Source organism: Rhopilema esculentum, chromosome 16 (assembly GCF_057945365.1).
Source record: "Rhopilema esculentum isolate cy_ngs chromosome 16, ASM5794536v1, whole genome shotgun sequence".
Taxonomy (NCBI): Eukaryota; Metazoa; Cnidaria; class Scyphozoa; order Rhizostomeae; family Rhizostomatidae; genus Rhopilema; species Rhopilema esculentum.
The window spans coordinates 2,335,467-2,348,010 of NC_142830.1; the positions used below are offsets into that span (position 1 = coordinate 2,335,467).

The window sequence follows — 12,544 nt, forward strand, 5'->3', positions numbered from 1 at the left end:
CGCCGACTCATAAAAGAATAAGGAGTCCTTCTTTGAAGCCCTATGTCATCAGAAATTTATATGTCCCACTTTATATATCACTGCTTCTGTCAGTCCTATTTTAACTCCTAAATAACATGTTTGATTTGTTGAATGCTTTAAAAAGTTATAATATTTTTATGTTCCCAATTCCTATTTTTATTTTTACTTTCAATAAATTTGCAGATCCGATTAACCCTGTTTTCTTTTGTTAGTCCTCAGAGTCAAAAAGAGATTGATGCAATGCTTGGAAAGGTTAGCTTTGCTGCTATGTCTAATATTATAACCTCAATGTCATGATTTATACTTTACCTCATTTAATTTATTGTACAAGATGTCATTTTCTTTATGTTTTTATATGAAGAAAATAATGTCTACATTATTTCTGCACAGCTTGTAAATTTCAACTTCTTTTCTCATCCGTGCACAACATATTCCTAAGATCTACCACTACACAAAGTCTCAGTCTCAAAAATTTTCTTTTTGAAGCAAGGTTGCCAAGTTTTGGAAAATGATACCTGTAAGATTTCATGAGCGCAGCTAGTGAACAAAGGAACTGGGGTCCAGAATTGGGGGCAGAAGAATTCCGAATTTTAGTAGAACTAAACCATTCAGAGTGTCTAAACATTTGTTTATTTCATATTGAAGACATTCCAGAAAAAAACACAGAGAACAGGCTTTTGAGCATAAGAATAAACAGTCAAAGCAATGAACAATAATAATATATAATACAGATACATTAGCGTGTTTGACAAACATTCAATCAACATGTTTGGGAAGTGATTGTCATAAACAATGTATTGGAATGAAATGTGTTCAGCAACCACTGAGGCATATGATCTGAATTGGAAGAAATATGAGGCCAAGGAGGAAATCCGCAAGAAACGTAACTCTCATCATGAGACTGTAAGAAAAGGTTAATATCCTTGAGTCTCACAGCCAAGCTGTTAGACTTGACAACCTTGCTGAAGCAGCCATCTTAAAAGGTTATTCGAAGAGCCCATCAATAGCAATGTAAACTGTAAACATTTATGTTTGGCAGCAGAATTCATGTTTATTTTAATGCTGATGATAATATTTACTGTTTATAAACTTTGTTTTTGTAATGAATTTGTGCTTCAATAACTTTCAACTACCCTTCTATTGTTTTCATTATGTCTTGTAGGTGGACTACCTCAAGATGAAAAACAATTTCAGTGGTGCTCTGGAGTTAACCAACCAGGTTAGCAGCATGGATGTTATGTGAAAAATATTGTTTGTGGTGTTTTTTTTGACACTTGCTAATTAAGCACAAACTAAGCGTTATCATAACTGGCACACTCCTCTTAATATTTGTCATTGCTTATAATTCTATGAATTATGTAGACACTTCTATCATCATAAAGCTGACAGGTCTTTTGAAAGTACCTTTGAACAGATCTGCCAAGAACTATAACATGCTAACACCAATGCTGGCTGCTGTTTGGTTATTTTCATATACATTTCATCAATGGTAAATAATATAGAAAGTTAAAGATTGAAATAGATAGAAACTAATGTAACTCAGTATTTTGAGTGGTTGGCAAAGCTAGACATGATGATTTTGCATATAGCCATAAATAAGGATGGCTTTTATATTCAATTATTTATCTATCCAACAATGCAACTGTAATACCACTATCCTATAATGATTACTTTTGGCACAATCTTTATATTTGGCAGCACATAGCTCTTTTTATTTTGATTGTTACTGTCTTTCCAGTATAGTTGCTTTATCAATAAGTTATTCTTATATCACATTGATTGCATTTTAGCTCGTTGTATACTATCCAGACTTTTATCCAGCCTTAGTAGAAAAAATGAGGCTGCAACTTGCACTACAAGACTGGGAGCAAACACTTGAGACAGCACAAAGGTAATATATATTGTTAGATCTGTGATATTGCCTTGTCTTAACATCAAGCATGTTTTAAGATGGTCTTGCTATACCAATAGCAGTTGATTTAATCTAGCAAGAAAATAGTCACTTGCAAATGCTTCCAAATATCTCCGTTTGATAGTTCTTTACTGATTAATTTTTTTTCGTTTTTTTGAAAACTTGCTTTTTATAATATATAATAAATGTGTAGTTTATTGTTTTCATTTCTACCAGTCCAATTTTTTAATGCATTTGTCTGAATGACATAGAAGCATAGACGAATTAGAAACAGTCTAAAATTGCATTTCGAAGTGTTTCTGAACAATCTTTATTTTTATTACCTTTGGTTTGATATTTTGAAAATGGTACGTATCTTAAAGAGGAAATTAACGAGAGGGCATTAAGATTAGCCTATTCGGACTATTTATCTTCGGACGGATTAGCCTACTCGAAGCTTAAAAACATCTTAACAATTTCATCCTGTTTTCATGAAAGACTATTTTGTACCCAAAACAACAGGTCATAACCTTCGACTCAAAAACCCCCTTGACATTCCAAAAGCCAGAACTACCAATAATGGTATCAGATCATTAAGTTTTCAAGGGCCTAAAATCTGGAATTCGCTTGCAAAATCAATAAAAGATAGCACAAAATACTAGACAATTTAAGAATTTGATCAAAACTTGGTTCCTTGAAAACAAGTGCGCATGCTCGTTTTGCAGTAAATGAACTGCTTTTGCAATCCTTGAAATTGCTTCATGTTAGTCTTAATTAGTGTATATTCACTATTGTAAAAACTAACATTAAATATTCTACAATACAATACAATACAATACAATACAATGCAATACAATACAATACAATACAATACAATACAATACAATACAATACAATACAATACAATACAATACAATACAATCTTTATTTTAGTCTTTAAGTTTAAGTCTGCTAAAGCTCTTACTATAAGAGAAATAGATGCTTTTGGTAGCCCCGAGTTTTCTAAGATTGTGGCAAAGAGCAGAAAAGGGTTGCAACATACTTTCATAAATTTTTGTTCAACATACTCTCTTAAATGTTTTTATCGTCTGCTTTGAGTATATGACATCTTTTACAAGGATTTTACGATCAGAGCCACACAATATCGAAGCTGAAAGGATGTCTGTATTGTTCTTGTTATGCAGAGATGGAAAATATCCAGAGGTAGTATTATTTTTAGTCAAGTAACTAGCATCGATACACTTCGATGCTGTGATTTTTCATTTCAATCTTAAGATCAAGTTGTTTTCAATAATGATGTATTCATATATAAATTCTGCAAAAGATATAATGTGGAAAAAAATACTTTGTTCAGTTTTGAAAATATCTCTCCCTACAAATTATATACCCTATCAGGAATGATGCTAGATATTATATATGTGTTGACGCTGATTAAAAACTGAATCAGCGCGCACCCAAAAATGAACTGGCATTATAATTTTTTTACGAGGTTACGACTTTGAAATGTTAGATAATGAAATAATAAGTAGAAATAAATCAAATAAATAAATGAACCCCGTCCATTTTTTCCATTCCTGGTGGTTTTTGTTAGACGTTCTTGAAGGTTTAACATACATACACACGAAGAAAAGCGAATTTCTTCACGGAATACGTATCTTCATTAACAAAGGCGATATAATTTGAAAAAAAATGCACAATGACCCTGAAGCGAAATTTGCTGTCCTGTTGTCAAGTTAAAATTGTGTAGTCAGTAGGTTCAACTTCGTTTAATTTACCCATAAACAACGATTGCATATTGTTGCTGGGGAGGCCCTTTTTACCGACCTAACTCCCAGTGCCATAACACGGGTATCAGAGCTTCTAAGGGGTCGAGTCAGATGACCTGGGGCAGAACCCCAAATGAATCGAGTGCGACAACAGAGGGAGAAAGTCAATAGAAGAGGGGGCTCTCTGAATTTATCAGATGCTCTTGTACCCAGGATAGAAGTGTCAGATGATGACTCTTTAGTTTCTTTACACCATCATTTTTTTGGCTGTGACTTATTAGTTACTTCACTTTTTTAGGCTGTGGACAGGATCAGCGATTTGATTCAAACATTAGATCGTGTTGAGCCTAGTAATCCTTACCTGCATTGTAGTTTGGCCAAGGGATTCTCACGTGTGGTGAGTTGATACTGGCTAGTGGACAAATTTTTTGCATTTATTTAAAATATGAAGACATAATAGGCCAATCTGAGAGTACATAAAAAAATTTCTATCTTTGTTAAGTAAAAAGTGTCTTAAATCACTATCTTTGTTTGTAAGTAAATAAATGTATACTACGACAATTCGTTTAGACGACTCTCTATTGATATATTATGACTCAGAATCAATTGGTCGCTGAATTATGGAGTTACTATTAAAAATATTATTTTGATGATTTTCTGTTGATCTATCATTCTTGACTATCGTTGGATCGCTACGGGCTAGCTATAAGTAGTTAACTTTAGCTGTTCTTCTCTTAGTGTGGACGCAATTCTATGATTCTGCAGCAGACACTAACCATTCTTGATCGAGCGAAATCATCTTCTTCATCGTCAAAGGCTGATGTAATGAACGAGGTATAGCCACTTTGGCGCTCTTTAACCCCCAAAAGAGCATCAAAGATGATAATCGTATGTTTGAATACTGTAAACCAGTCTGTCAGGATGTGTTCGATGGCGTCGCATCAAAGCAACACATGCTTTAATATGCAAAGCTACCTTTCTAAAGAGCCATTGCAAATTCCACGCACGCTTAATTTATATATATATGCTTTTGTGTAAACCGGACGGTTTCGGGAATGTATCCAGCAATATGCACATCATGCTGCTTCATTATATATATATATTAATAACATTCCAGATTGCGTTGTCTATTCTGACGTGACAGTGCTCGATGTGCAAAAGCACAGAGCAATAGATATAATAAAATAGAATATAGACTAGAAATGAGACATGTTCTCTGTTACTCCGAGTTTCGGGCTTGCGCACTCATCAGACAGACTATAATCTATCTGATGAGTGCGCAAGCACGAAACTCGGAGTAACAGAGAACATGTCTCATTTCTAGTCTATATTCTATTTTATTATATATACATAACATGTTTATATTCTCAGTATATGAATATATCAGCTTTTCTTTTCTACCAGTCTCTTTTACTGGACATCACACATGTAAATTTGAGGTTTGATACTTGGTAGCCTTAGCACTGATTGTAATTCGCCCTCGATTATGTACCCGATAGCTATTTGAAGCCATGTGATATCGTGATAGCAAAAATTTAAAAGTCTGATTTTGTTTTAAATGGATGCTTGTGGAACAGCACTCTGCTATTTTTAATACTCTTTTACTAAAGCTAATGTGTGTATATGTATGTGAACTGGTTTGTTTATATCTCTTTTTTACTTATTTTCTTGATTTATTCTTTGAGATTGGCTATCAAACAATATTGCTTGGACGTCACAAAGATGCTTTAAAGCACTATAAACAAGCAATGAAAATTGATGAATCGAGTGTCCCTGCATTAACGGGTTTGTTTTTATTATGTATCTGATGCCTAGCTTAAGTTTAGTATTAGGGAAGCGTGAAAGTGCTGCAATAACAGCGACTGAATGTTTAGGATGATCTTTTTAGGCAATGTCGTTTTTCATTTAGATTTTTTAAAGGTTTATGTATATAGACATTAGAGCCGATTCTTTGTTAATAGAAAATGCCGTTTTTGTAATTTTAACTTAGTTTATGAATACAATTAAGATAAATCAAAAATTTATAGCTGAAAAAGATTCTGATGTGCACGGTTGTTTTTCTACTGTTCTTTCCCATATCTCGGACTTTTAGTATTTCCAGACTAAGTATATCGACTAAGTATTTATAATTTAAGTACTCAAAAGACTAACATTTATAAAGCTTTTGTCTTATTTGGAATTTTTGTGATTTTTTCGCTACAAATTACAGACTACCTATTTTTGTTCTAACTAGTCCTGCCAACTTTTCAACAAAACATCATAGTCTAGTTGTAAATGATTGAAATAATAATTAGATAAATAAGAAATTGGCTGTTTTCCTTTATCGTTACTTACCTCTTGACTGTAACTTTATCTATTATCTTTAGGGATTATCCATTGTCAGATCTTGGAAGGTGCACTAGATGATGCCGAACAACAGCTTGAATTTCTCAGTGAGATACAAGAATCTATTGGAAAATCAACGGTATGCTTTCCTAACCATTGTTTTCACTAATTTTTAAAAGAGACCTACTTCAACGTTGTTCCGGTCTCACCTACCTTTCACAAAACTTCATCTACTAGAAAGCTTCACCTCACTTTTAGGTGGACATGAAGAATTCGAATAGGTATTATGTTTTGTTGGATGTCATCTTCGTAGGTGAGCGTTCCCTGACCCTAGACGACCTGTGATTCGTTGATGCAATTAAAAAACTCCTCGACGTGTATGAAACGAGATTAATCGGATTATCCTGACCGGATTCTTCAGTTTGCCCGACCCCCTCCCCCCCTCTTCCCCCCTCCTCCCCCACCTCCTCATTTAACTTTCGCGTAGTGATAACCACATAGAATATTTCTAATGCCATTAGTGCCATCTTCCTCGAATAACCGCCTTCAACTAAATGTTTTGAATTTGGATCAGTACTCGATCAGTTAACAATAATTGATCGCTTTTCTCAGCTAAAATTGTCATTTGTGTTTGATTGAGACTTATTCTAACTCTGGTTTAATAAGAAGCCTTATAGAATTTCTTGATTAAAGAGTTTGATAAAACATATCTTTAATGTATTACCTCCACAGGTTCATAAGACCTAGGTTTTTTTTGGTGGGGGGGGGGGCGTTTGTTTGATGATCCATCTTTCCAGCTATAGTTTACATTTTCTGTTGGCATTTTCTAGGATATATTATTTCTAAGTGCTTTACTGGCACTGAAACGAGGTAAACCTGCAGAAGAGGTAATCAAGCTGTTGGAACAGTCAATGGAATCACATTTCGGGAGTTTAGGTGTAAGTATCTGGGTGCTTCTTCAAAAGATTTTGCTGATCTAAGTGTAGATTGCCAGCAGGGAAAGGAAATATGTGTAGATTGCGACGGAGATAGGCGGGGAAATTTTTTGTAAGGCAATCTCTTGGTTAACAGTCGAACATGGACATAGGAGAAATTACATTCTCGATTTGATGGTTTTTGTCTCCAAAGGCTAAGTAATATAAAATCTACTGCTCTGATTGTCAATTTTTATATTGCTTTCAATGTTCACCTAGAAAACACTACAAAGAAAACAGATAACTTTAACATGGCTGTAACGGCGACAAAATCAAATTTATTGTAATATTCATATTTACAATTAGCTATGTTGTTGTTTGCCTTAATTGGCATATTTCTTCTAACTATTTGTGGTAAAAGCGTACTTATCAAAGGAGTGGTTTAATGTGAAAAGGTGTTTTTTATTTTTACGCTTTGATTAGTCTTTGTACTTACTGATGAATAATTTTGCTCATAGGGGCTGCCTCTTGGCTGCTTATATTTTGAAAGATTGAATCCAGACTTTATTATCGAGCTTGCAAAGGTTTTCCTGCAATTTGCACCAGCTGAGGTAGCGTAGTTCTTTCCATTTCATCATGTCGTTTCCTCCTCTACATTTCCCTCGATTTTTTCCCATTAAGGACAATGTCAAACTTTTTTTTCAAGTACTTCATTCATATCTGTCTATAATTTAGCCTGCAGGTATGGGCCAGCCTATTGCTCCTGTACTCAACAAGACTCTTACCATCCTGGATCCTATTGTAAAAACAGTGCCTGGCCTTCTGCTAGGCCACTACTACATGGCAAAGACAAAGTATGCTATGGGTATGTCCAAAGGCTTCGAGATATTTTTCAATTTACTTTAGTGAGTAAAATCCTACTTAATATGAAATATGCTCGCACCTCTTACCAAAATTATTACGGTTCTCCTAAAGACTATTGCTTTATATTGGAACCAATATCATCAAAATATTATTATCATATGGCATCAAGTAAATAGTACGCTCCATAGTTGAAAACATATTAACTTTAATTTATTCTGAAGCTCTAATGAGCCTAAAGATCTCCAGCAGTTTTCGATAATTTCGTATTGTATGCATAGCAGCCTACCCAATTTGCGATTCCTTTAGCAATATTTTTTTAAAGTTTGTAAAATGATTTTTCCTGAAATATATATAAACAAAAGATTCCGAAAATTCTGTAGACAGGAAGAAATTGTTTTCTTCCTTGGACTCTTGATGATTTTTCAATTGACAATTACAAAGATACGGCATGTTAAGAGCGGCGTCTAGCTCCGTGTCGCTCCACAGTCGCGCTACAGTCGCATCGAATTGTGTTCGGTTCGGCGCGTGAGAAGATCGACCTTTAACTTAGGCCTTAGGAGTGTCGGACGAAAAATACTGCAGTATGATATGTTTTCACTTTCCTGTTTCATTTTGAAATCATGTTGCTATTTCACATTTCTTCAATGTAAAATTGATAAGTTTCTTAACTATTATGTCAAGAAATAAAATGTAAGTTGAATTTTTCCTCTTTAATCTTTTGTTTCTTTTAATTTTTTGTAAAGGTGATATTGATGGTGCGAAGATGACACTCAGCCTCTGCTTAGATTCAGATCCTACATTTTCGGATGCACACCTTCTAATGGCCCAGGTACAACCATTTAACATTTTCTATTACCTTAGCTTTCCTCGACTGGAAGTGAAAGTTTTGTTTTGAAAATGTGAATCCAATTTAGATTTTAGATTTTAGCAAATAATGTGTAATGCTGTTCCTTTTTGTATTGTAGGGATTTTAGATTTTTTTTCCAAAATTTTTATTTCATAAAGAATTTGTTCTTACTTAACAGAAATCTAAACTTTTTCATATTTTAACTGTGATATACCCACCACAAACAACAGCATATACTTCCCTTATACCATATCATATTCTTTCAACCGGAAACTGTCAACATATTTTGAATTATTTTTATTTACGTTAGATATTTACCATACTTTATTCGCATAAGATTCAACTTCGCTGTTATTTATTCGCAACAGATTCATTTGTATAATGGGAACTATGTTGCTTGCGATCAGTCATTGGAAAATGGACTCAGCTATAACTTTGAGGTATAAAAGCAGTAAAATATTTACTTGTATACTAAATACTCAAATTATATGTCTCTGCATGATAACCCATCTGTAGTAGCATTGTGTGTTTAGAAATGAAGCTTGTGAATTAAGCTTGATTAATCATCTAGAATTTTGTAGAATTTAGTGTATCAAAACGTCACTTATTCTAATTAGATACCCCTGTATTAATACGCTTTCATTTCTTATTGTGTTCTCATCGCTATCGCATATTCAATGAAAAGCATGGCCGAGTAAACCTATTTTTGTATGTGTATTTGTCGCTACCTAGGTAACAAAAGTAGATTTTGAAACATTGAGAAGCTGTGCTTAACGAGCAGTGATTTTTTCCTTCCTCTTGATATGACTAAACGTGTATTTATTAAAAGTTTCTCTATCTGTCTGGTTCTATGGCTCTTAACGATGCTGCGATCGTAAATTCATTGCTGCATATTTTCATGACCATTGCCTTTTTCTTTTTAGGTGCGTAACAGCCCATTGTATCATATCATCAAAGCCAGGGCAGCCAAGAAAATGGGAAAAACTGAAGAATGCCTTAAAACTCTAAAAGAAGCCATGTCTCTACCTGGTCTGAAGAAAAAGACAGGTTTCGTAGCGATTTTCTTTGTTTGCAATATTTATTAGCTTTGTTGAAACACTTTTTATTATTGACGTATTTTATGTCTAAAGCATTTTATTACCCTTTACAATTTTCTTTACTTGAAAACGTGATATTTTGGTACCCAAAATGCATATTTGTTTGGTTTCAATGAAGCAAAAACATACCGAAGAAGAAATAACATGAGGATTTCTTATCAAGAATGCCTTTATCAAACCTCATTTACTTTATAATGTTTTAATCAAGATTCAGATTTCCATTTGTGCTGCCTAAATATATTGTTGATAGCAGCATTTTGACTGTTTATTTTTTTGAAAATTAAAGTATTTCAAGTACAGAACTTTGCTTTCAAGGTCCTGCCAAACCAGGTGAAGCTTCGGGGTTAAGCAATGGAGACAAAGTGACACTTTATTTAGAGATAGCAGAGGCACATCGAATGCTTAATCAAACGGTATGTATTGCTAGATTAATAGTTTTCTTGAAAATGTAATAGTTCCTGTGTGAGATTTTCTATTTCAAAGCGGGTTTTTTGGGCATAGCTTATGTTCAGAGGCGATTCTTTGAAAGCCAGTGTCAGATCAATTGATTAAAATGTTTGGAATGAATTATTGAAGTAATTTGCAATAATCATTCAGTGAAATGAGTTCAATGGTATTCATATCTTGTGCAGCACGAGGCAGCAAAGGTAATGCAGGATGCGATCCACGAATTCCAAGGCACTCCTGAAGAAACAAGGTAGGAGTCGACATCATGTTGTTATATTTCCGTATCTGCTGCAAATTTTGCTGTCTTAGGCTGACTTTACTGGTTTATATCGTAGTTCAGTTATAAATGAAAAGGCTCTAACCCGAAAATGTAGCACAGCTATTTTATTCTTTGTTTGGAATGACCAGGAAAAGGCCCCATCATTGGACGTTAAGGCATCCAGCAAAATGGGAAAACATTCCTATGTCAGTTTCCAACGTTTTTTGTATGTGTGTAGTCGCAAAAAGTCAAACAAGCATCTTTTTCTAACTGCTATGTCATGCCTTTTACAGTGTTTTCCCCGCTCATTATGATTACGGGCTTCAAGAATAATTATTCAGTCGTTAGCTGATTCTCAATATATTATATGTATATTTTGTGTTTCAGAGTGAGCATAGCCAATGCAGAGCTTTCACTTGCTAGAGGGGATGTTGAAGAAGCTCTAACAACGCTGCGCCAAATCTCACCTGAAGAAAGGTTAAAATCCTATTTGATAAACTTGACTTGGACTCCTTTAAGTTGTGATATATCTTGAAGGGAATTTACAAGTACATCGAATACCTCTTATCATGCATTTCAATTATTCTCTTTTTGGCTATTTGATGGTAGAAGTCGTTTTGTAAACTAGTCTTATAGTTGGTGAAAATGATCTATTGTGGTCCCTTTAACGTGCCTAGAATACACACGCAAAAATTTAAAATAATGGAAACTAAGCGAATAATGTTTTTCAGTGTTGCAAGAATATTATTAAAGATCAACATCAGTGAAGTCCTTACCCTTCATCCGATTCATCTTTTTTCTTTTACAGCTACTTTGTTAAAGCGCGTGAAAAGATGGCTGAAATTTACTTGCACCATAGAAAAGACAAGCGGCTTTATGCAAGTGTCTACAGGTTCGAATTTCATTTCAATTTTCATTGGGTATTTTGATTAAGAAAATTCAAACAACAATGATGATAGGAGGACAAGTCATTGAGTCTATTTCTACTCAGTGTGAAGACATCCTGTCCGGATTTAATCTTGTCTACAATGGCCATAGCTAAAAGATTATTGACCCTGTATCTTTTTTATAGGAAACGTGCTTTCATTCACTGATTATATTTGTCATCATAGTTCATTTTTTTATATCGACATTACATCAAGATTACCACGGTAAACAACAAAAAGTAGCAGTGTTTTACCATAGTTTTTACCTCGTTCACTATTTTCATTCTTTGTATACCATTTTTGACTAGTATGTCTGGTGGCTACTGCTTTTAATTATGGTATTAAAATTTGTGTTTTGACAGGTAAGATTGTACGCTGTTTAAGCTAAATTTAGGTTCTGTATTTGCAAAACCATCTGGTTCATGCTGTCAGGATTATAGTTCTTCTTAAGATAGAATGATATTTTGCTGGTTTGATGTCATTGATAGGAATCAGCATAAGCAGTTTTAAATGATATTACTTTTTCATGCAACGTTAATTGTCAAAGTGCAAACTTCTTAGGGAACTGGTTGAGAAGAATCCTGTTCCACAGACATATTTGCTGCTAGGGGATGCCTATATGAGTATACAAGAGGTACAAACTATCTCCTTACGATGAACAAAATTCATGATACTACCTTCGCTACAACGAGATGCAAATATATTTAGCAAGCTTTTTTTTATACTTTTGTGGTTATAAAACTGCTCTACTCGTGATAAATGTAACGGATTACCTATAATCAAATTAGGTTGATCTCGGCTGTTGCATAAATCGAGTCATTTTCATTAGTATGACAATACCAAAAACGTTAAACTAGCTAACAGTCAAAGGATATTTATATTTTTATAATTGGCAATGTGTTTTAGCAATGTACTTTACACGGTATTTACCAATATCATCCTTTGTTATTGCTTGTGCGTTTATTGCATACAAGTGTTTCATTCTTCTTTAAATTGCCCTCTACCAAACCTCGGGGTGATGATGATTTCAGACATCCCAACCCTTGCTTGAAAATGACGTCGGAGATTAGGAAGTACTTTGACTTGTTTGATATTTACCTGAACTATCAACATTGTTCTGGGCGAATTGGGAGTTGAAAAATTGATATTTGGGAAAAATGCAAAAACGCAAGCTGTCAGATGTGCCA

The 12,544-nt window shown here is 34.1% G+C and overlaps 1 protein-coding gene across 2 annotated transcripts in view; it reads left to right on the plus strand.

Moving 5' to 3' along the window:
* The window catches only part of LOC135682898 (tetratricopeptide repeat protein 21B), a 34,332-nt gene that overhangs the window by 4,117 nt on the left and 17,671 nt on the right, over positions 1–12,544 (plus strand). Inside the window, exons 5-23 of one of the 2 annotated variants that reach the window (XM_065197983.2) lie at positions 234–273; positions 1,184–1,240; positions 1,812–1,912; positions 3,031–3,115; positions 3,977–4,075; positions 4,417–4,512; positions 5,364–5,463; positions 6,045–6,142; positions 6,834–6,941; positions 7,436–7,528; positions 7,653–7,782; positions 8,525–8,610; positions 8,997–9,068; positions 9,552–9,675; positions 10,041–10,138; positions 10,358–10,422; positions 10,819–10,908; positions 11,240–11,323; positions 11,919–11,991. In XM_065197983.2, the coding sequence (XP_065054055.2) occupies positions 234–273; positions 1,184–1,240; positions 1,812–1,912; positions 3,031–3,115; positions 3,977–4,075; positions 4,417–4,512; positions 5,364–5,463; positions 6,045–6,142; positions 6,834–6,941; positions 7,436–7,528; positions 7,653–7,782; positions 8,525–8,610; positions 8,997–9,068; positions 9,552–9,675; positions 10,041–10,138; positions 10,358–10,422; positions 10,819–10,908; positions 11,240–11,323; positions 11,919–11,991 (1,699 nt within the window). Of the gene's footprint in view, positions 1–233; positions 274–1,183; positions 1,241–1,811; positions 1,913–1,974; positions 2,522–2,934; positions 3,116–3,976; positions 4,076–4,416; positions 4,513–5,363; positions 5,464–6,044; positions 6,143–6,833; positions 6,942–7,435; positions 7,529–7,652; positions 7,783–8,524; positions 8,611–8,996; positions 9,069–9,551; positions 9,676–10,040; positions 10,139–10,357; positions 10,423–10,818; positions 10,909–11,239; positions 11,324–11,918; positions 11,992–12,544 lie in introns of those variants that run through there. The other variant, XM_065197984.2, reaches the window with a different exon arrangement.